The sequence below is a fragment of the Myzus persicae genome, unplaced genomic scaffold (genome assembly GCF_001856785.1).
Source record: "Myzus persicae strain clone G006 unplaced genomic scaffold, MPER_G0061.0, whole genome shotgun sequence".
Classification (NCBI taxonomy): domain Eukaryota; kingdom Metazoa; phylum Arthropoda; class Insecta; order Hemiptera; family Aphididae; genus Myzus; species Myzus persicae.
Genome location: NW_019100824.1, coordinates 1 through 25,566, shown reverse-complemented (window position 1 = coordinate 25,566; position 25,566 = coordinate 1). Strand labels below are relative to the sequence as shown.

Here is a 25,566-nt window from a genome sequence, read left to right as displayed (position 1 = left end):
TTAAATTTTATTTATTATTAACCATGTGATGAAGGGTACAATAATGTGATACAATAATATGGTGCGTGTACGGTAGTGATTACAGATATATGATATTTTATAAAGTATTTTCAATTTAACATAATTAATATTTACATGCTATTCAAAATATATAACAAAAATATATACAAAGTATTAACAATTTTTAAATTTTATTTATTATCAACCATGTGATGAAGGAGGCCTCTCATAACCTCTTTTTTCAAATCTGACCATTCTTGTTCTCCATCATCCACCTCAAAGTCAATCTCCATCAAGTCTATATTGTCATCCCCCCTATAAAATAAAAATATTATAAGTAAAATAATTCAAAAATATAAAATTGTATTAACTTACTCTATACTGTAGTGTCCATGGGCTAGTGTATGTATTTTGTCCTGTAACACCACACGTTTGTCATCGTAGCTGTTATAAGTTAGTTTATTCATATTCTGCGTCACTAGATTATGTTTGTATGACCTTATAGATGTATTCATACTGTATCTTATCAGGCCTGGATCATCTTGCAGACACTTGACATGATCAGCAAGCGACATGTGGTTTTTAACCACATGCGCTTTGATCCCCTTCGCTTTAATATTCCCCCCTCCAATTTTACTCTCATCCTCATTAGCTTTCTGCTCATCCTCTTCTCCTGCATAAATATTATATGCATAAGACTTTGCACGTAGTGCACAAAACTCAGTCATTATATGTCCCTTTGTTTCATCTGAGAAAAATCCGGGGACTTTCTTCCTCACAGTCGTATGGCATGGATGCTCTACCGGCAAGTCTGCAGTATCCAAGCGGTTTAACAAGATGGGGTTATTCTTCACATCATCATAAAAATCATCTGTCATAATCTGATATATCAGTGAATCTGTAATAATGATATTAATTAATATGTATACAAATGAAAATATTTTTAATATATTTACCCGTATCAGTGTACATTAACTTAATATTATCACCATAATGTTTCTTCATGACGTCATAGTGGTACTCATACATTAGCGTTTTGCTGATATCCAAAACCGCAAATCCTATAAAATAATAAATGTGTTAGCAAATAAAACATTAGAAAAATTGATATTATATTTACCAATATATATAGGCTTGTCAAATTTGATTTCCTTGTTCTCCAGCGCTACTCCTGTTAATGTTTCCGTGTACTCTATACAGTGTTTAAAGGTCGTCCTATTAATGAGCTTCTGCAGCCTCCTCTCACATGACACCAACTCCATCTTTATCTGCCTCCTTTTAGATTCCATCGTCTTACCTGTATAGATAATTAAATAAATAAAATTTTAAAAATTAAAAAAAAAAAATAGAAATAAATTACCAAATACAGCGTTATTCATCAACTTGAAAAAGTCTTTCTCGAAATCGTTTTTAGCCTTTTTACGCAACTCTGTGTTCAAATTGATATATTTGGCAAGCCAATCTGACTGGTCAAACTCTATTACTCTATGTACCTATAAAAATTAAAAAAATAAATTAAAAAATTATAAAATGCATTATTATAAAATCTATAATATGAGTGTAAAATAAAATATTTACTTTGTCAACAATCAACCCGTTTTTAATCGCTTGTTGAAGGCTCCGATAGTGAACAATATAATTTTTCTTGGGCTCTAATGTTGCCATGAGCTTCCGTACCTTGGAGCCTTTAGGTATACTATTCTGTGGTAGAAAAGGCAGGTCGTTATGTTTGTCATGTAATTCATGGGGGTAGGATACATCAACCTCGTATATCCTTCCAATAGGCGAGGTATCGGTTAAATCATTAAGTCCATTGAGAGTTGGATCGACCCACTTGAATCTACCGTAAGGCATGCACTGCGACATTGCCCAGCCATACAAGTTGTTACCTTTAAAGTTTAAAAAGTTTAAAAGTTTAAAAAAGTTTTGAAAAATTAAAAAATTAAAAAAAATTAGAAATAAATAAAAAAATAAAAAAATAAAAAATACTTACAATCTTGATAAATAAGCCACGATTTCGACTTCGACTTATTGTACCCCGGTGCTTTCTGATTATTCGCTTTCGCATGCCTCATGCTCACCTGCACCAATCCACCACGAATACCTTTAAAAGAAAAACATACATGATATAATACATATAATACAAAATGATTATGATGTACTAACCTTTCTCAAACATCAGCAACATGTCGTAATCGCTTAACAGCTCCAACTTTTCCTCTGTATATTTGAGCATGGCATCAAAACTTAAGCCTGGGGCAGTGTGATAGTGCGCTGCATCCAGATTATATGTCGTCATACACAAATCCCTAAAGTTCTCGAATACGTCAGTCAGCAGCAACACATCAATTTTCAAATACAAATCACTATACTCACCCAACGTTTTACAACCGAAGTGGTCCCAGACCTATAACATACAAAAATTTTTAAATATAAATACATGAATAACTATGTAACTATATTACCTCCTTCTCATGCGTGTATTCAGACTCCTTTATACCTGACTCGGCCAACGTACTATAAAACTCCCTCTTCCTCGGTAATCTAGTTTCCTCCAACCGCTTCCAACTGTCGGTGTACTCGTAAGGGTATACCCCCTTACGAGTTACAAGTGGCATTTCTTCCGTGGCAAAATGTTAAGCTGTCTCACGGAAGTTTTCAAATAATGGTGTAATCATGTTAGCAGCTAATTTCCCTAAGCTTGTCGCCATTAACCTAAACGTATCGATAAACCTAACAGTAAATTTATTACTCACATACTTTGAAAAAGATATGAATTTTTCTTCACTGTTCGGTATAACGGTAATAGAGTTTGAGTCGAAACCAAGTTGAGAAATTATATAGTGGGAATCATAGTTTGACAGATTATGGAAAAATACCGGGACAAATTTAGGCTGCTGTAACGTTAAGTTACACTTAAAGCACAGGGTTTGCCTAAATTTGCCCGATTGATGGTCATGATCTCTAACTTTATCGACCCCTACTATATTGCACTTACATAGATTACACACTGTACACTCTTGATGTGTTTTTTCTTGTTCCTCAGTCATAATTATCGGGGTATTCGTTTTTAAAAGCGTCTCTATCTTCCTGCTAACTTCAACTATCGCCTCTACAAAATGTTTCGCTACGTCCGGTCGGTCCTCACTGCCCCTGTATATTACAGGGTCCATAGTTATGCCGTGATCGGCTAACAGCTCGAGCGGGACATTATCACTCGCCTTAACTATGAACCCGTAACTCATGGCCTCTTGTCTCTGTACAATTGTTGTTTTTTTGCCTTTCTTCTCGTCAATCTTGACTAGCAAGGCCTCGAAATCCGCGTATATAACAATAGGGTGTCTCTGTGTGCTTCTCCATGTCTCAAACTTAACACATTCGCCAGCTTTTGGCATCTCAGGTAAGATGGGTTTGTGAGGCCCGCAAATAAGTTTATGGTTATTTAACGCTGCCTCCCCATTCAGTTTGTATTTCAAACTACGTTTATCAAAACTTGTAAAACAACGTTTACAAAAAAATTGTAGACCGTCGTGGTTATTTTTCTGAGGGGAGACAAGCCGAGAGAAATTTGAAATATATACGTAATGTGCCCCGCTAGCGTTACTGAGCAACAACAGATCGAAATGGTTAGGCTTCTCCTCATCAATAACGCGTAGTGGAAACACTTCGTATTTTGGATACTTCAGGTTTTTGGTTTTGAGAGTGAGTCCATACACGTTTACAGAGACACCCCGGTTATTTGCCTCGAAAATCTTTATGTCCGCCATAGGTGTCGGGAACTTTATACCCTCAAAATTATATTCGTCCTCATGCATAATATAGTTTTCACCGACACGCCTCAGGGGAAGACCTGTCACGTGCCTCGCTAGAATAGCCCACTTAAAGCATTGTTCGTCGATGTTTTGCGGGTTTATTGTCGCTTTTCTGGCTTTTATAGATTGAGGTAGATCGATATATGACGAGCCGCCCATCGGGGTATATTTGTATACAGCCAGCAATAACCCATCGATAGTATGCAACCTGAAACCGCTACCTCTACCCCGATATTCCTCCTCCTCAACTAACAACTTAATATACACTCTCTCCAATATCTCTGTAATATTACTCTCTTTAAATATTTCGAGCGCCGATGTTTTAAATGCTCTATTCTCCAGTGAATTAAGCACGCTTGGTAGGCTGTAGGTGGCCTCGAGCTTGAGATTAAATTTAATCGGACCTTCTTGAACGCGTGTATTTAATAAATTTTTCATCTCAGGCATGAGCAATCGGAGAAACTCGGTATAATTCTGAATATTATTATTATTTTTTACGTAATACCATACAATTTTTCTATTGCCCGACGACGATATTTCATTGAACCCGGGGGACTGCACTAAGTTTAAACGCACCTTTTTTGTCCTAGCAGCCGACGCGGTGTTGGCAGTGGAAACACGTTTGCCGTTATGACCCACAGTTGTATGAGAATCTTAAAAATAAAACCTAATTAAAATCTGAAAAATGTGTTGCCGAATCTATAATAAATCTAGCAAGCAATAAATAAAATCTATCATTTAAAATAAATTTAACGTCTTATAAAAAAATTTAAAAAAATCACGTGTTGAAAAAAAAAAAAATTAAATGTACCAAACGGTCTGACAACCGGTGCAATGCCGGAATAATCCAACTATTACACCATAGGATGCGACAAGTGAATTGATTGGTATAACGCCGGAATACTCCAACTATTATATCATTGATCGCTTCACAGACCACTTGATAAGTTTAAAATAAAATAACCTTGACGTCTTATTAAAAAACTATAATATAAACTAAAATAAACTAACCTGCATTATCGGCTACCAAGTCTTGATTTTCGAATGTATCCATAGCCATCATGCATATTTCGTCTTCAGACATGGTGTTCGATCCACCGGCCGGGAGATCGGGGACAAATATTTGCGGACCAATCTGGACCTGTGGAGCAGGAGTGAATTGAAGAACGCTCTGACGAGCGTTCGGTGTAGGGGGTTGTCGATGTGCGGGTGCGTTAACGATACCTAGGAAAAAATATAAGATATAAAATAATGAAAATATATAATATTGTAAAAATACATACCATGAATGTTCTTCGTGTGTCTATTGAGGTTATATTTAGAAGAGAATGTTTTAGTACACAGAGTGCATTGAAAACATATCCCTAAGTGTTTTTTTTTATGTGCAAGCAAATTGTCTTTACGTGTGAATTCCAACGAGCACTGATCGCATTTAAACATGATTAAAATGTTTTAAAATGAAAACGATTGAAAATAATAAAGTGTTTAAACACTTGTAAAATTAAACACTGAGAAACACGGAGAAAAATTGTAAACTGTTGTACTGTATACTGTTGACTGTGAAAACACGGAGAGAAAGAGCAAAGGCGCTGAAAACGTATGGGTGTCTGGAACAGACTGACTCTATCTCAGCAGATAACGGACCAAGTGTCCAGAAATCTCAGCATTGTGGAGAGGGAAGCATTTTAAGTAGGAGGTTCATGAAATATTAGTCAGGTATTGACTATGATATTTGTATACATCACAAGATATTTTTCGGTTATTTTGGGTACCGCTGTTATTGGACGATATTTGCAGGAATTGACCCATGCGTGTTGTCAACAACAGCCTACTCGCGAACGGGTCGGTACAGGTCGCTCTGCTAACAAAAGACGATGTCCGACGCTGGCAATACGCGACGGAGACAATGGATTTGACCCAATAAATATTTCTATACAGATTTCTCTCATAGAAGCCCTACAAAAATAGTTACTAACATACCAAGAAATGTGAACATATGCCACATCGGGAATTATTATACATATAGCGTTTTTACCATCTAACGATATATCATATAAATATTAATAAAGAAATAAAATGTATGATAGAAAAAATATATTAAAACAAATATTTACAAATTATTTAGAATTAATTCATTCATATCATCATAATCATCACCCCACCCTTCGTAAACGTCCATATGCGATTGCATTTCTACATCATTTCCATCATCTCCCCACTCCATAGTTTCTGGTTGATGATCTCCGGAACACGCCGTATTGTTTAAAATTTCACCAACAATTAAAATATTATGTATAAAATTCGTCCGGTGAGGAGGTAGTTGAAGTAAGCTAGGAGACAAAGATGACTCTGAGGGGGAAACGGAGAACAGATCTTCTCTTACTGTCAATAGGATTGGACTTGGAGTGGACAAGGAGAACATATCAGGGGAAATACCGGTTAGATCGTGTGGATGATCTCTCTGTGAATTAGAGGGAGTGGGTGTTGTAGGAAAGAGCTGAAGTGGCAATAATCGTCGATGTGGTAAAGTCGGTGTTGAAGGTGAGGGCATAACAGGCGAACCGTGAAAAATATGCCGAATCGGTGAAATTGGCCGGTGCCAATGAGCAATCTGCGACTCCTGATGAGTGGAATATCCACTATCTTCAGATGGAGTCTAAATAATAATATTTGTATTTTATAATGGGGGCAAATAATAATTATTTTACTTTATATTGAAATTAAGTAATTATTTTATTTTATTTTTATTTTATTTAAAAAAATATTAACTTACCACTGCGGCATATCTAAATGGCGACTCCCTTATCGCAGGGGGACTCCATTGAAAGATTTCAAATTCTTGATTATTCGGTTCTTCATATCTCCCCCGAAATTCATCATCATCAACATCCAACCTCGGTGACAACTGTCTTAGTATGGGACTAATAAGATTCTATAATCAGATTATACCAATTTTATTATTATTAATTTATATATAATATAAAAAAAATATATAAATATACTTACAATAGGATTGTGTCTCAAAGGTCTCACTGGGTCGAAAAAATCTGGGCTAGAATCTTCCTGAAGAATTCCTGCAAGAATTCTGTGGTATTCTGCCCCTCCAAACCTCGGTGTATTTGGTGATGAATTATTAGTCATCTAAAAATCGGGTTATGTAAAATACTTAAATTAAATATTAAAAATAAAAATGAAATACTTACATTTTAGAGTTAGTGAAAATGTTTCTCGTAAGTGAAATTACAAAAATAAATGCGTTCGTAATAACAGCTTAAGAATATTGGCTATACACGAAGACGTAACTGATATAAAACTGAGAACAAACTAAACTAACGAAAAAGCTACGTTCGTGATACATAAATGTACCTATCAGCTTGGTATGTACAATAATATGGAATGTACAATAATATGGAGGTTTTTCTATACATGAGCAGTGTCGACCCTTGAAGAAGAATGTTATTGTTATAGTTAAATAACACCACCTGCCGTATAACGTGATGGAGGGACAAAATTTAAGTAATATAATCCTAAACATGTGCAGTCTCAATACTTGTTGAGGAATGTTATTGTTAGCAATAGTTAGGGTTTGTCGAGACACACACGTCGTTGAATGTATATTCATAAAGATTGTACAAGTATATTATTCTTAAATGTATTACAAATAAGTACATGTTGCCGGTGTAGCATACATTCATGATACACAAATGTATCGACTAGCTATCGACAGGTGTGTGTAACTTATTGATATGTAATTTGTTTCACGCGCATGCGTACGTTTCCCCATGTTATTGTATATAATAATAATATATTCCTGATTAATATTTTTATAAGTAGCAGATATTCGTACAGCTATATATTATGTTAGGAATCATATGTTTCGGTATAATGGCTTTGTGGCCTAGATGGTTAAGGCGCCGGAATGTAAGACGGAGATCGAGAGTTCGAATCTCTCCAAAGCCTTTTTCCATTATTTATTAAACTAAATAATAGACCCAATAATAATATTATGGTGTGTGTACAATAATGTGATACAATAATATGGTGCGTGTACGGTAGTGATTACAGATATATGATAACATGTGTTGGTCACGTGATGAAATAGGCTGTTCGGATGAAATAATATAATTATATATTATATAAGTACATATTATATTTTTTATATTACATTATATTGTACTAGGTATACAGCTATATACGTTAAGAATCACATGTAAAGATGTATCAGGTCTGTGGCCTAGTGGGTTAAAGCGTCCCTTCTTTGACCCGAGGTTCATGTGTTTCGAGCCTCGCAAATCTTTTTTTCATTATTTATTTAAAAAAAATCCAAATATGATTGTATCTCATAGTGATAACGTGATATGATAACTTGTTGGTGATAACGTGATATGATAACTTGATATGATAACGTATACGTCACGCACGTAGGCGATATGTGGCGGCGGCGGTTAGGGAGCAGGGAGTAGGTCGGAGTACGAACGCGACATGCGGCGGCGGCGGCTGTTGGTCGGTGGTCAGTGGAGGTGAGGGTAAATATACGTCACGCACGTAGGCGATATGTGGCGGCGGCGGTTAGGGAGCAGGGAGCAAGTCGGAGTACTGTCCATTTTATACTACTACTCATTCGATTATTTTCATAATCATTTTAATTTCATTACTCCCATCACAATAGTTAAGTCGTACTTATATGTAATGAGAAATTTTAAAATTTTAAATGAATAAAATTATAATTTTAATTACCTTTTGCCGTCCATTGGTGGTGTATTATTTTCATTTTTGTGCCACGCATTAAAATGTGTCCATAAAGATGATGTAGATCCATTGTTCATCAACTCAAAATCACAAATTAAACACTTCGCCGATTCATTGGATTTATTACCTTTAAAATACTGCCATATTTTACTGCGAGCCATGATTAAAAAATTAAGAACTAGAAATAGTTGTTGTTTGTCCCTTGTAGAATTAGTGCTTATGGAGTACTGTGCAGTGAACGCGTAGGTATCTTGTTACAACACTTATTGTTCACAATGTTAGCACAAAAGATAGAGTTTAAACTTAGAAGCATACTATAAAAGTCTACAAACTTTATTTATCAATATAAGTGTTTCTTTTGTACGATATTATAAATAGATATAGGAAAATAATATTTAATATAAACAAAATGTTGATATCAGGTGTTTTAATAATAATATAACTGTCGAACCCAATTAAGAATTTCATGCACACATTTTTGTGTAATATTAAATATATAGGTCAGATATCATAAATACATATCATACATTTTAGTTAGGTATTATTAGTCGTATCTCCAAAAATAATGGTATGTACGTGGGACTTGAAATGTTTACCAATTATTGATACATCTTATTTAGACCACCATCATCTTGTCCGATAATTAAAAGAACGACTAAAAAGTGGCATAATGAAAGTTATATGATTAGAATACAGAAATTTGCAATGATAAACCCAAATTTCGGATTTTGAAATCCAATAATCCGAGATTCGAATACCATAATCCAAAATCCGGATTTTTTAGCCTGAAATCCGAAATCCGAAATCCGGATTTGACGGATTTTCGAAGAATCCGGATTTCATCCCCATCACTAATATATATAGCGGCTACTAAGAGTCGGCTAAATCATGGTGCCAAGAGCGAATATGATATTTTATATACAAAAGTTATTAATGTATGATAATAGGCATTTTAATATCGTTAGTGTGCGACATCCTGTCGACCGGCCGGGCACAATCGCATCCTGGCGACGTATGTTTTTAATTGTTTATCGATGAATTGAATAGGGATATACATTATGAGTCCGCGACATCCTGGCGACCGGCCGGGCACAATCGCATCCTGACGACGTACGTTCTTAAAGTATTAATATAAAACATATATTAATAAACGCATAAACATACATAGAGAGATAAAAAAAAAAAAAATATTAAGTAGAAGTATAAAACATATATTAATAGCAATACATAGAGAGATAAAAAAAAATTATTAATAAATAATTTTAGAAATAATAATTTTGTTTTATAACATAATTTTATTTTCTAATCTCTCTAACATAAATTCGAATGTATCACCCGTCAAGTCATAAAATGATAAAATCATAACTGTAACCATCTTCCAATCAAATCGGCTATTTCTAGCATCTTCTGAGTTGATTTCACCCATTCTTTCCATTTGTGTTATTCTCCGACCTCTGTATAGTATTTGCATAAATATGTAGTGTTGTGTATGGAGACGAGTGATTCTTCCAATCATAAACAATAAGTCCTGATGTGATATCTGTATCTGTAAGTTATAAGTTTTCAATAAATCTATTTATTTTAATTAAGATATTTTTCTGTGTTTATACTTACTATGAATTCATCCATGGGAATTGAATTATCCATAAAATTATCAACCATTACCAATCCCAATACACTAAACTCTAAATTTAATTCTCTTGAAATTAATCCCGCATGTGTTGCCCATTCACTCAACCCTATGTTACGGTCCCGCACCACCAAATATTCCGCATAAAGCTCACGTAATGAAATATGATTAAATTGAGTATTATTTTCAATAGCGTTATCAACTGTAGTATTATTGTCAATTGTGGTATTATTTATCTCACTGCAAAAATTGTAATATGTAGAAAATGATAAATATAAATATTATTTTGTCTTACTCATCCTGAAAACCTTCTCCGTTTATCCTCATCAAGTCATCACGGGACAAAACGCGGTTGTCTTCATCTGCAGCACGACTCCGAAGTGGGTTTACGAAATAATATACGAATAACATTACTATGTCAAACATTTTTAAATTATGTAAAACACACAGTTTTGAACAAAAAAAATAAACAGTGAAATAATATTTTAAAGACTTAGAGAGCGAAAAATACGTGTACAACGGTTTAAAACGGACTGAAGAACTGTTGACTCTCTTCAGAATTTACAAAAAAAAAAGATAGTATTCTAATGGCGGGGCGAGGTACGTTCTTAATTGTTTATCGAAGAATTGAATAGGGATATACATTATGAGTCCGCGACATCCTGTCGACCGGCCGGGCACACTCGCATCCTGGCGACGTATGTTCTTAATTGTTTATCGATGAATTGAATAGGGATATACATTATGAGTCCGCGACATCCTGGCGACCGGTAGGGTACATTAAGAAGACATTTATTTGTGATTATTACTGCCATTTGGCAGGAAATGTCTTTCAATCACTAATGACCAGGTTGTGTGTGAATATTTAATTGAATGCGGATAAGATACCTATTATTGTAAATATGCCTACTTAATGTCTCTTATAGTGAATACGTCTATCAATATAAATGGTTTTGCAGTGTGCAGTATATTTAATTGAATAAGGATACCTAATGTCGAAAGTGTCTTTCAATATAAATATCCATTGTGGCCATTATGAGTCTGCGCCACGAGCGAACACGACATTTTATATACAAAAGTTATTAATGTGTGTTATTCACTAATGGCCATTTTAATATCATTAGTGTGCGACATCCTGGTGAACGGTAAAGCAGATCGTATCAAGGTTGGGTTATATTTTTGTATATTTAAGAGGGAACTATACGTTGTTAAAATAATAAAGAGGTCGTTATGCATGTTGTCATATGCGCGCGCGCGAAAAATTATAACAATTTATTTGATAACCGGGGGAGAACTGCGATGTGATAACGGCGGCAAAAGATAACATTTGTGATAACTGATAATGTTTGTAGCGCACGTACGCCAGCGGCAAAAATATATGATAACAAAATGATAACTGATTACAATAATATATATGATTAGAATAGTAAAAAAAATACATGTTGATAACGTTATATATATATATGTTGATTAAATATATGATTGATACCTTGTGTGATAAAAGTATATGATAACAAATGATAACTGATAACATGTATGTCGCGCACGTAAGCGATCTGCGGCGGCGGGCGGTGGCGGTGAATGCGGAGGATGCGGAGGATGCGGGATCAGTGGGATCAGTGGATCAGGGTTTTGAACTCTCCTCGGCGGCGGCGGCGGATCAGTAGGATCAGTGGATCAGGGTTTCAGAACTCTCTTCGGCGGCGGCGGCGGTTCAGTGGGATCAGTGGATCAGGGTTTTGAACTCTCCTTCTTATCCTACTAATTGTGTACTATTTTAATGCAGAACCATATCTTTCCAAATTATGTATTTACTTAGAAAAAGTTTTAACAAACATTAAATATAATTTCCTATGTAAAGATTTTGTATAAACCTATACATTTAATTTTTAACTTGAAACATGTCATAGTTATTCTCATTAATAAACCTTTTATATTTATTTAGTTTTCTATGGTTACGCGACAAATGGATTATTTTATGTTTTTTTCATATTATAAGTATTGTTTTTGTGTATAAACTAAATTTAACTATTAATATTTGTTAAGCATGGCTAAGATGCAGCTGTGTCCACTAGTTCCGTGTAACTTCGCCGTTTTTTGCGGAATAATATATATAATTGTCATTATGGTTGGCACGTTTTATTTTTCAACTATCATGTCATCGCAACAACAATCATGTGAGTGTTCATTGTGGTACTCTTTAATGAATTAAATCCAAAGGCTGAAAAACATGTCATAGCTTATATAATATTGACAATAGGGTCTTCCAGTGGCTTGTGAGTCGTGGGTCTCGTAAGTGGTGATGCAGAATTTAAAGTCCGTGACACGAAAAGTGGTGTTGTATCCACAGATGTATATTTACGTTGAATTATAGTATTGTATATTTTACACAACTTTATCCAAGGTTATAATAGGTATATCTATAAAAGTATACGGTAATTAGGTAAGTATTAGAAAGTATGTAAAAGTGTAGCAAAGTACTTTGTAGTATACCTAAAGTCGGTATATTGGTATTCAAATCTACAACGGGCTAATTCAAGCAAAGTCTTACAGTTATTTTATACAATATTATTTCATTCACTTCAAACATACCAACCTATTTAATCGTCAAGAATGTTCTTTTAAAAAAATTAAGTTAAAAAGAGCTTTAATTGGTAAATACATTGTGACTAGTGAGGTATTAGTGAGCTCCCACATGCTAATACATAAGTATAGTATGAGAAATAAGAAGTATGCTCAATTCAAACCGTATTTTCGTTCTATTTCACGCATGTGCATCGCCTTGTGGTTTTGTGAATACGACTAAATGTATACGTGTGACGTCACATTGAGTTTATTGTCGGTTGTATATAAAAATTATACATCGCCCCTTAATAAATATACCCAGATTTATCATTGTGCATACTTCTTATTCCTTATACTATGTAATAATGTGCACCTCCCGTTGCGTATACGATGGGGGCATGTACCAGTTGCGCCTAAAACAATATTTGTATTTTAGGTCAGTATACCAATTGCGCCGCTTAAATTTTAGGTCAGTATACCAATTGCGCTACTTATATTGTAGGTTCCTTATTTTTGCATGGGCATATGTAAGTTACTACACGGCGGAAAAAGTTACATATGAATATACACAGTAAATGTGCAACTTTTAACCTTTATTTTAGTCCAAAAACAGTCGTTGCCGATTTTGAACAAGCTATTCATTTTGTTGTTTAAAAAGTTTGGCCTTCAATAACTCTGGTAGGTTGTAGGTTTCATTTCACACAAGCTTAGTGGAGGAATATCCAAAGATATGGACTATAAGCTGAGTATAAAAACATAGATTCTGAAATAGGAAAATGGCTACATTTAATTTTTGGCTTGTCACTTTTTCCACACTATGAAGTGGAGGATGTTTTTATAAATGAATTAATGACAATTTAGCCAACGAATTCAAATGTTACTAAATTCACTGACTATATCGTTGAAAATGATATATCATCAACCTCTACATTCCCTCCCATACTGTGGGCATCGAATACAATAAGCTTTGAACGTACGTAACCTAACCTAACCAATGCATGTGAAGGTTTTCATCAAATTTTTATTCCTCACATCCAAATATTTTTGTCTTTCTAAAAGCAATTATAGAAACACAAACCAACACTTACCTATACTGCAATAAACAGTACTGAAGAAGATAAATATACACCAAACCGAGCGTATTTAGTGAAAAAAGTGGCCATAGAATCTATTATTGAGAAATACAAATCCGGAAAAATTACTAGCAAAGAATTTTTAAAACCAGTTTCTTATTATTACAGTAAAATATAAAAAACATTAAATGGAAACATAAATTGTAATTATATTTTTATATTTTTATGTATATTAATTATGTATTATTGACTTGTATCTATGTGTATAATTTGGTATAGATTTATATTGTACAATTATTATTAATATTAACGTTTATTGTAAAAATATTATAAACCCTGAAAACAACTGAGCGCAATTGGTCTATCAACCCAAAAAAAGACATAGCGCAATTGGCATATCGACCCAAAAAATACAGAGCGCAATTGGTATATCGACCCAAAAAAAAACAGAGCGCAATTGGTATATTAAAAGGTCATTTTAAGCGCAATTGGTAAACTCCCATACGATGGGTGTGGCCGTACGGACCCTCCCGCGACGGCGGCGATACGGCAAACAATTCTTTATATTTCAATATAAATGTTAAATGTATGTGTATGTAATCACACAAATCTTATGCTCTCGAGTGGGACTCTATGGTTCGCCTAACCTCAATAGACCAAAAAAAAAATGACATTTAATACAACAATAATAGGTGGGTATTTCTACATCAGATACACATCTACAGCGGAACAACGCATTAGTGTATTTCGTGGAGTATCGACGAGTATCCTCTGATCTCACCGACGACGCAAAGGCGAAACACCGCCGTGTTCCAGCAGTTCAACCTCAAAATCAGATTGGAAAGATGGCACACTCATCATGGTTAGTGTCCTTATGCTATGTGCAATGGCTATTACCTTTATTGACGTTCTGCGATAAACATCGACAACAGAACCTTACGTTACATAACAAGTCGACGAACGAAATGCGATCGGAAAACAATAAATCTACCGTGTCTATCCGTGAAAGTACGTATCCACTCCTTTAGGGCAATCACATTTTTTGTGTTATAATCATTATTACACATTTTATAATAAAAAAATTATAATATAGACATGGTAACGAATGGAAATGAGTATCTTGCCAGAACTAAGGGAAAATACAACATCATAGATCTCCCGTTCTCGAGACTCGTGCCTTTGGTCTGCGTGAGCACTGCGTTCATCTTTGGAGTTGGACTGATATTCATATTTATCTTTTCAGTATGTGTTTGTCTTCGATCACAGGGTACTGATTGTAATAATCAGTGACCACTTAACATTTTATAGTGTTATACGTTAGATGTTACAGAATAATGTGTTATTAACATATTTATGTTTAAATTAAAATATCACATAATCCTATAATTAACATTTTATATTTTATGTTTGAATATTATAACGAAATGCGCGCTCCTTTTTTTTTGGCGAGCGGTAAAATTACGTTTCGTGGTAAAAACCACTGCGATGAACACTGCTCGCATCTGAACATTTTTGAATTGTATAATGTAATAGTCCTAAGGGAAACGACGTTGTACAAACATAGAACTGCTGTAGAATATGTGCGTTATAGTACTGTCGCACAAACCATAATGCTGATATTCAACTTAAATATTTTTGAACATCAAACACTGGAACGACAACTCAGCCGACCTATGACCGTTGAACATTTCCTATTTCCTAATTTGGTGTTTTAAGTAATTTAAGGGCTTCTTTTAAGTTAAAAATTGAGCGTTTTAATAACAAAAAAATATTTTGCAAAGCCATTTCCATACAATAAAGAAACAACGATTTTTTTTAAATGGAATAAAACACACGCATACTCACTTTAACTACTTCTAAACTAAAAGCTAAACTCCAGCTAATTATTCTACAATTGAAGAAGAGTTTTTAGGTATAATTTTTGGTAACTAACATTTTAGACCTTATTTTTGGGGTGAAAAGTTTAAAATAATCACAGATAATAAGTTTGGTTATTCAACGCATTAGATATGAACTCTAGGTTCGCGCGTTGGCGTATTCTATTACAAGAATTTGACCATGTGATTATATATAAGCCAGGAGTAGAGAATGGAAGTGCAAATGCACTATCACGAGTAGTATAAAATAGACAGTTCAAACACCGTCACCGCCACCGCCACTAGTGGACATGGGTATTAATATTACATTTTTGTATCAAACCTTTGGGTTTAGTGCAAAGCTCTTAGCAGAATTTTTTAATAGTGTTACACATAATTTGATTCTCCAATCTCATAAAAACAATTATATTAAAAATCAAGAATATGATGAAGATACTTTAGAAAATAATAACTTTCTGCGTCATAAAAATAAAAATACAACACAATCCCCGTCACGCTGGTATAGCTACATGCCTTTCACTCCGTATAGGGAAAATGTGTCTATAATACATTCGTTTAAGCATTAAGTTTGTACTATTAACTTTTCTGCTCTCCACTTTGATTTTTTAATGGACGTGTTAACCATTTCAAAAATTGTACGTGATACATGCCAAGTGCTATGGATAATCTTGCAACCAAAGGAAATGGTTGTACCAACAACGGAAGAATGGTTACATATACGAGGGCTATTCAGAAACTAGGGAACGTTTTGTAATAAAACAAAAACTAGGTACAGGAAAAATATTTTATTATATACATCTGAAAGAGTGACTAAAATGTTACTTTTCCACATAGTCACCAAACAAATTAAGGCACTTATCGTAGAGGTGGACAAGCTTCGAAATTCCTTCGTCATAGAAATCCGCCGCCTGCAGATCGATTCTGTAACTCGATAAGACCTGTTATCGACAAATTTCGGTTCGTTAAGCTAACGAAACGACTACTATCGAAATGTTATCAATATAGTGATTCTGTAACAGTTTTGTAACGAATTTTATCGTTAAAGTATCGAAATGATAGCGAAAATATTCGATATCGTATCGGGTGATTAGGAAGGGCCGTTAGCGTTATCGAATCGTTTTCATGTATTTAATTTTGTTTAAACAATTTTTTTAACTCGTTACTCGTAGTTTTTTTCTATAAGCTAATAAGTAATAGTAATTAATATGGCTTTATTTTATCTTGGTTGGGATTTGTTGGCATTGGAAGAAAGGGTTCAAATATTGGAAAGGCGTATAGAGAGAAGAATTTTAAGGGACTCGCAAAATCCTTATGATCTTCCAAGAAATGAATTTTTGAATATGTTTCGAGTTAGTCCAGAATTAGCTATGGACTTAACTAATGAAATTCGGGACCAACTTCAACGAGAACGCAGTACAGGACTTCCAGAGGAAATTCAAGTAACTATATTTTTGGACAAATATAAACTTCTTAGTTCTTACATTGCAATGCAGTATAATACTTTTTCGATTCAATTATAATGTGTACAAAATTTATTTAAGGGCAGTGGCGTTTTTTCTACTTATGTTTAAGTGGTGAAAAGTTTATTAAATGATCCATATGTACATAATAAAATTATAAAATAAAATCAAGTTTTATTTTTTACCTTAACTAATTCATCAATCACTTCATTAATTTCAAAAATTAACTCTCGGTGAATTGAGGCAAGGCCTTAAAGTTTTCTTCTATAACANTGGCGTATTCTATTACAAGAATTTGACCATGTGATTATATCCCAATCGGAAATTCACAACAGGCATGACACTGCGCCAGTACTGGCTATACTGTCGGAGTACTGGCAGCCAATGCTGTCACCAGTACTGTCATATATCTGGGATGATAACGCTTTACCAGCACTGGGCAAGTACTGGTAATTCAGTACTGGCAATCCAGCACTGGGCAAGTACTGGTAATTCAGTACTGGTCAAGTACTGACCATTATACTGGCACGCTACTGGCAGCCAATGCTGTCACCAGTACTGTCATATATCTGGGATGATAACGCTTTACCAGCACTGGTCAAGTATTGACAGTTATACTGGCAAGCTACTGAAAGCCAGTCCTGGCACCAGTACTGTCGTATATCTGGATTTATAATACTTTGCCAAAACTATAATATTTCAGGACTGGCCAAGTATTGATAGTAATACTGTTGCGGTACTGGCACCAGTACTGACATATTATTGATATTCAGTATTGTGGTTTTAGCACACATAATCCTGTATGATAATGGTATTCAAATTCTGTAAAGAGTAGACTGAAAAAAAGCGCTATTTGTTTATTACTTTCTATAGTTTCTGGGCAGAACCACTAACTTCTATAACTCTTCTTTGCATAAAAAAATAACTATTAAACAGTATTTTACTAAAATTAATACTTGATACCTAATTAAAATGTACATAAAAATGCAATATAAAAAAATATAACGAGCAATAAGAATAATATTTTTTTTGTTTATTAATTTTAAGAATCACTGCAAAATTAGAAAAATAATAAATGTAATTTAATTAAAAGGTAGTTTTATTAGATAAAATAATAACAAAATACATTTTTATTTCGATAATCTAAGTTTTTTGCCCCCTTCTCGGTCCTTTGCTCCGGAAAACCACCTGCTAATGACACTTGCAAATTCTTTGGAACTGACATTTGGGTGTTTTGTAGCAAGAACTTCTGAAATTTTAAATTAAATATTCATTAAATGAAAACTTATTAAGTATACATATTTTAAGGAAGGATGAGTTAGTTCATGTGTTTGCATATCAATTGTTGTATAATTTATACACTATTTTTATAGTTACTAAATTTGAATTAATATTAACTATCAAAGGAATTTTATGTTATAATCATTATACTGTTACCACTTACTGCAACTACTGACAGTTGTTAAATTCATTAATTTATTTGAAATAAAAATTACATAATAGTATCATGATATATACTTTTTAAACCCTTAAAACCTGCGTTTCGATTATAAGTAATGATATAATAACCTTGTAAGTATTTGAATGCATTAGTTGAGGAAAAGTTAAGTTTTTTCTTGCCGCTTGTCTCTCTCCCAAAAGCACTAAACTGTAGTTGGACATCTTTGGAAATGATTTTAGGAATCACTGCCATAATGTCATCATTAATTTTAGCCATTCCTTTCATATTAATGATTATAAAACATTTCTGAAAATTAATATTGAGTGAAATTTAAAGACTAAAGGTCAACTTATAAGAACTAAGAATTAATATTTACCATTTTTTTTACAAGCTCATTATCAATTCCTAATTCTTTATCAAATTCTTGAAAATGCTCTAATTTTGTTTTAGGCAAGCCAATGATTTTTTCATCTTTTAAAATTGAATCAATTTCTATAGTAGAACTATTATTAATTGATAATAAAGATCTTGTTATTTTTGATTCTTCACGGATGCGATACTCAATACTCCTTTTGAGTGACTCCAAATCTGATTTTGAAACTTGTGAAACATTATCTGAAATAAATAGTATACATTCATAGTTTTCTTTATAGACAATGAATGTAATTAGATTTTAATATAGTATATTTATTTGAACCTGAGCGACCACACGTGTGACAGTAATTTTTACTATGTTCATCATTAACTGTAACAGAACATATTTTAATATTAATAGATATTAAATAATTATAGTACTCTGGTATTAACTTTTAAACATTAAGTATTTCAGGAATAAAAAAAAAGTAAAGTGTACTTAATAGGTCATGCTTCCTAATGGTATGAATCAAATAAAAGGTTAGGGAAGAAAAATTAATTTAATTATTTTTTATGACTAACAGAATACACTTAAAATTTAATGAACAAAAAAACAATCCATTTATATTATATACATAGTATATAATTTACACTAATAATTCTTTGAAACCAAAATTATCTCCAGTGTCTACAAAGAAAACAATTTCAACAACAAAAAATTCCCTAATGGGACCTGTCTGGTAAGAAACTAAATCTTTGAATCTTATAAGAATTAGGTTAAAAAATATTAAGAGTTTCTTCTTTTACACTTATAAGATTTAGTTTCTTACCCGAATAGTATCTTTTGAGAATTTTTTTTCCTATTGACATTTTGTCTTGGTAGAAACAGTGGACGATTCAGATAAAGATAGATCTATATTTGTAGTAAAATTATAATTACAAATGTATAGTTTAACTAAAGAAACTACCATCTACTACCCTTTTTCTTACAATTATAAGACTTACCTCGTTTATCACAAGAGCTTCCCCTTCTTTTTAACAATTTTTTTCCAGTAGACATTTTTTTCTTGGTAGACGTGGTGGATGATTCAGATGATGTAGTATCTGACAGTATCAAATCTTTATTTGTAACAAATATAAAGAAAAAATATTGAAAATTTTATTTAATGTAATTTTAGTAGTTAATAACTCAATTGAAGAAACTACCTAAGTTTACATCTGGTTGAAATAATTTTAAAGTTGCTGGACTAAATGAAGGAATATTATGTAAGCTATGTTTTAGTTCTTTCTCAGATAGATTTTTTGGATCGGACTCATATTCAGAACTGTCTTTATCCTCAATCGCACTACTTAGTACAACTGTATTAGAGAAAGCTTTTTTCATTCGCCTGACACCTTGGTCATAATTTCCTGAAACGTAAAACAGGTTTAGGTGAAAAACTAAAAAAGAAACATTTATAGAAGTGAAAAAATATAATGCCTTAAGTTATATATTTTGTGTTAACTGGTTTTTTTAGCTTTGAAAGAATCACATAAAAAATATCATCTACCTATTCCATTTTTATCATTTGTACCATTTAAAGTAATTTATAATTAAGTATTTAAACTTATTTAAATTACAAATTAAATAGGTATATAATTAAGTAATATAACCCAGAGTTTGCTAAAAATGTAATATGTTTTTGCATTTTATTTTATTTATTTATTCTTTCTTATAATAGGTAAATGGTATTGAATGAAAGCTTATAGTTGATTATATTCAACTACTCTTATAAACATAGTTAAAACTTATGTATATTAATATAGATTTTAAGTAAATAAATTATGTAGGATCTTACTAGCTTCGGAAATTATACTGATGCCAAAGCTTTTCCACGATTCTTTGTGACCATACAAAGTTTGGCTCATCTTATTAATTTTGCCATAATCTTTTTTATCTGGATATTTACAATTTAATATTCCGTTTTCAATATATGTCCATGATAATGGTATAAGATCAATACAATCCATACCGTTGACTGTTTTTTCATCAAACTTTATTACTACATGTGTTGAGTCTTTCTTATGATCCATATCTGTAACCAACCATGAAATAATTTATAATACATAACATAAAATCATAATATTTAAAATAAAATAAATTATGGTATAAAATATATTTCACCTATGATTTTTTTTTTTTTTTTTTTGGTAATCTACAATATACAAAGTAGAATATTATACATAATTTAAGTATATTTAATTAGGTAGATATAAAAATTAAAAAGAATAATAATTATATCCATGATAGAATTATTTTATGAATTATGCAGTAATGTAACTGCATAATTCTGATTGTGGTTTTGAAACAGAACACATTTTTTTGCAATATCATCTATTGAAACAATTTTTGTTTTTTTACACAATCGACCCAACTTCATAATTCCAATTTTTGTGGAATTACATGGATATTTGAAAACATCAGTGACACCCATGTACATAAACCCATGAAAAAATATGTTTTGATTTTTTTTCTTTATTCTTGTTATGCTAAAAACATTGCCAGAATTTAATTTTACAATATTGTTGGGTTTTGATGAACCCAACTCAATTCCACGTAAAATTACATTTTTTAAATCTCTTTTAGTTTTAAGTTTAATGTGAGGGTTCACTATAAGAAACTTTTTCTTGCGTATAGCATTTTGTTTAGTCATCTCTGAACATGATTTCTGTTCAGACACTCTTCGGACTAACTGCGCAAGAGGTCGACTTCTTCCACGAATTAGTCTTTTAATTTTGCCCAGAAAATTTTCAAATGGAAATGCAGACACTGCTGACAAAACCATATTTTTGTGTTCAACATCATCTGCTATATGTATCAAATTGTGACAGTTCATAATTTGTGAATCTGGACCATAAAACGATGGAAGAAGTTCTACAAATTTCCTCAACAATTCTCGTGCATAGCACACATATTCAACACACAGTTCAGGGTCATTTAGTATTCGGCTTGCAACCACTAAAAGTAAAAAGTGTCTGTACATTTGTTTAGGCATAATATGATATAACACTAAAGCTCCACAGTAGTTTAAAAAAAACCTAAACTGTGTGGCTTTCCAGTAATTAAATGTCTCTAAATCTAGTGTTTTTCTTTGAAATTCTTTAGGTATATGATTTGCAAATATCTTTAGAGTTGAATTTAGTTTTTTTATTTTACATCGAGAAAGTTTGCATTTACGGTTGACTCGCGACGTAGTACCAAGTAATTTCTGTAATATCCACTTCATAATCCCAAGGTATAGTAAATGCATAGAGTCCAAAAAAACAGATCTAACAGGGTCAAATTTAGGTATGTCTAGCAACCGGGTTCTCCCGTCCAAATGATGCTCAGGTTGATGTTGTCTCATAAAACTCATTTTGGTACGTAATTTTGAACTAATACTGGGATACACCCTTTTTTTATTTATGGTCTTGCCTCTCGTTTCACACCTCTCGCATGCATAGAATCCTCCATGGCCTTTACATTTCTTAATGAAAGATCTGGCCGGTGTATCGCAAGATAATCCAACAATTTCTATTTTGAAATTTTTTTGTCCAAAAATTAATCCATTCTGGTTTAATGTTATTGTTTCTTGAACAAAATCTTCTAAGAACGCATTGACATTTTGAGGTTTAGAATCACCACTAAACACAGCCACAATGAATGGGTTTGACTCATAATCGTTGTGCATAATAAGTCCTAAGATTGGCCAAAATTGCTGGCTTGAACTATTATACAAGGGTAAGCCATCAATGTTAAATAGTATGCTGATGCTATCTTCTGTATACTCATCAGTCATTATCCCTTTTAAGCCTTCTTCGATACCGAAATACACATAAGACCCATTAGTATTTTTAGAGCTTTTCATTATAAATATTTTATTATTGGACTTGGTTTGTAATAAGCCAACTGCTGATTTCGGCAGATCAAAATGATTTTCAGAACGAAATATATCAAGTAAATTTTCTATTAAATCAACTGTCATATTACTTCTAAATCTTACAACAAAGTCACGTAACTTTTCACGTAAACTGGGAACAACAGTAGAAATGTCAGTGTTTGATGATTGCTGAGATGATGGTGAAGATAGAGCCTCATCTAAGAACACAGCATCCTGTGAGCTGAAATTTTGTGAAATGTACTCAAGAGATGAATCTAAGAGATCATTTTGATCATTTCTGGTGACTGTAGGCTGTGAGGGGCATAACACATTTCTACTGATAGAGACTTCAATAGGCACCTCTACAGACACCTCAAAGTTTGACCCATCTAGCCTTGATGTTAATTCAACTTCCACTTTATCCTCGATTTTAACAGATTGTTTCTGGCGATGTTTTTTCAGTCGATAGTATGCAGTACTCATTTTTTTAGTTTTAATCCCGGTTTTAAACAATCAAGTGATAGGTAGATCACAGTACTTACTGAATACATAACAATAAAATATTTTATAATTAAAATTATGAATGTACCTATTTATTTTTTTCAATATAAATCAATAAAATTAAAAAAAAATCTTAGTAGGTAAATAATCAGTTTTAATGAATTTTGTCATAATAAATAAACTAAATAAAATAGAAATATTTAAAAATATAAAAATATTATAAAATTGGTTGGTATCCTCTTGTCAATAGTCAGTGGTAAACAGTCTTAATATTTTATACTAAAGGTATTGTACTTTTACTTACAAAATAATATCTAAATTAATTTAAGCTTAACCTTATGGGCATCCATTATTTATATCCATATTATATTATTGTATACCTAATATGTAGGTTTTATGTACCTACATAATATTATAATAGTGAATAAAGATGGGCATGTAAATGTATATAAGTAATACAAATTTAAATTGAAGGATTTTTGAATTAGTGATATGTAAAAAATGAATTGTAGGTATCTATACAAAATACAAATAAATATTTAACATGTAGAAATTAAATAACATTTAACAAAGCCTTTTGATAATAACTTAACTATAGGTACATAATTATTATATTTAAAATAACTTACCAATAGAAATATATTACACAATGTTATTAAAAATGTGTATTTACTACAAGCATACCTAGCCTAGGGTATAATTGTTATGATGTAAGTACATTGGTTTTTTGTATTTCTCGATTAAGGTTAGGTAGTTATATTTAAAAATTAGGACCTATGAAGACAACTTTAGATTCTAATGAGTAATATTTTAATCATTATTCAATATGAAATATGAAATTCAATATTCATGTAATGAAATAGTACATAGTACCAGTTTTTACAGGGACTGTTATTTATTATTAATTATGAAATATTGTACAACACCTCACTGTTTGCCCACAGTATAATATAGGTTTCTATGTATTGTATTTATATTTTATAAAGTAGGTACATATTATTACCAGTCCAACACATCTACCTATATAGTGAGTACTGGGTAGGTACTTTAGTACTTAACAATGCAAAAGAATGATATTTCATTTTTTTCTATTTATTTAGCTAACATCTTTTAACATGAGGTTTAGCAGTTATTGGTTACTTCAATATTAATAAAAACAGTACTATTAGTAGGTACTTACCGAATACTCAATATAATACACCAACTAAAATATCTGTCTGCGTAACTGTAGTTAGATGCGGTCGTGATGTCGTGTGGACCGTGTAGTGAATAATATAACACGTAAAGAAACACAATTTTTAATGAAAAATTAAAAAAACATTAATGAAATTCGCCAAATTGTAATAAACAATGTCGAGTAGGTAAGTACAAACGTGCTAACGCGCTGTCGCCTGTCGTATTGTGTTGACGTGTGTGCGCGGCGGCGGCGACTTTCGTCGTCCGTGCGGGTAGGGTAGGAATGGCCGTTAATCGTTATACGGTTTTCCCAACTATTGAATTGATAAACAGATCAAAAATATCATAATAATAATACTATAATAAGACTTATGTGCATCTTTATAAAACTGATAAAAGTACATTATAGTGTAATATATATAATAAATAATAATGTACAATATTACCTATTATTATTTGATTATTACGATGATATGGTAGATATTAATGATATTATAATGTAAAAATCAAACTTATTTCACTCGTTACCCATTTACCTACGATAGGTACTAGGTAGGTTATAAGAAATATAGTTTTATTTATTTATCGAATATCTAATCGTAGTCCCTTAACATTCCTATTTCCTACCTAAAATTATTATTAATGCGAAGTGGATTATTATAAATGGATTATTATAATACACACTGTGGAAGTGTGGGTCGTGGGATAAAATAGCTAAATGATGTTACCTACTTAAAATAATAAATTGAATATTATAAGAAAAACTAAAAAGAAGATGTATAGTATAATACCTAACATTATCGAAAAACGATAATAAATAAATAAGTACTGTTTAGTTCGCGATGTGTACATAAATCACTGTACACATAATGTGAAATGCACAATTCCGGACTAATTATTATTATTATTCCGTAATATAATATTCCAGTTTTCCGTCAACGTTGTCACAAGTCACAAGTACCACTAACACTAGCTGGTCCACTATTAGTTATTACACATCTTTCTGTGTCCGTATTATGTCAGTATACC

At 32.4% G+C, this 25,566-nt stretch overlaps 5 protein-coding genes across 5 annotated transcripts; 1 reads left to right on the top strand and 4 right to left on the bottom strand.

Moving 5' to 3' along the window:
* Window positions 1-229: 229 nt before the first annotated feature.
* LOC111026303 lies at window positions 230-1,273 on the bottom strand. The gene has a single exon (XM_022304356.1). It carries the CDS (start codon window positions 876-878, stop codon window positions 372-374), a length of 507 nt encoding a protein of 168 aa, XP_022160048.1. The 5' UTR covers window positions 879-1,273; the 3' UTR covers window positions 230-371.
* A 1,363-nt stretch (window positions 1,274-2,636) lies between these two features.
* On the bottom strand, window positions 2,637-4,523 carry LOC111026302. The gene has a single exon (XM_022304355.1). The coding sequence runs from the start codon at window positions 4,257-4,259 to the stop codon at window positions 2,637-2,639; it is 1,623 nt and encodes a 540-aa protein (XP_022160047.1). The 5' UTR covers window positions 4,260-4,523.
* Window positions 4,524-9,843: 5,320 nt separating this feature from the next.
* LOC111026301 lies at window positions 9,844-11,534 on the bottom strand. The gene is made up of 3 exons (XM_022304354.1): window positions 10,487-11,534; window positions 10,176-10,431; window positions 9,844-10,107 (listed from the first exon to the last, which is right to left on the bottom strand). Exons 1-3 carry the CDS (start codon window positions 10,615-10,617, stop codon window positions 9,844-9,846), a joined length of 651 nt encoding a protein of 216 aa, XP_022160046.1. The 5' UTR covers window positions 10,618-11,534.
* A 409-nt stretch (window positions 11,535-11,943) lies between these two features.
* LOC111026300 lies at window positions 11,944-15,119 on the top strand. The gene is made up of 3 exons (XM_022304353.1): window positions 11,944-12,368; window positions 14,541-14,837; window positions 14,923-15,119. The coding sequence occupies exons 1-3, from the start codon at window positions 12,239-12,241 to the stop codon at window positions 15,117-15,119; spliced, it is 624 nt and encodes a 207-aa protein (XP_022160045.1). The 5' UTR covers window positions 11,944-12,238.
* Window positions 15,120-18,244: 3,125 nt separating this feature from the next.
* LOC111026304 lies at window positions 18,245-25,560 on the bottom strand. The gene is made up of 8 exons (XM_022304357.1): window positions 24,542-25,560; window positions 20,800-21,036; window positions 20,168-20,371; window positions 19,967-20,080; window positions 19,305-19,352; window positions 18,984-19,222; window positions 18,736-18,913; window positions 18,245-18,415 (listed from the first exon to the last, which is right to left on the bottom strand). Exons 2-8 carry the CDS (start codon window positions 21,032-21,034, stop codon window positions 18,297-18,299), a joined length of 1,137 nt encoding a protein of 378 aa, XP_022160049.1. The 5' UTR covers window positions 21,035-21,036; window positions 24,542-25,560; the 3' UTR covers window positions 18,245-18,296.
* Between the last annotated feature and the right edge of the window lie 6 nt (window positions 25,561-25,566).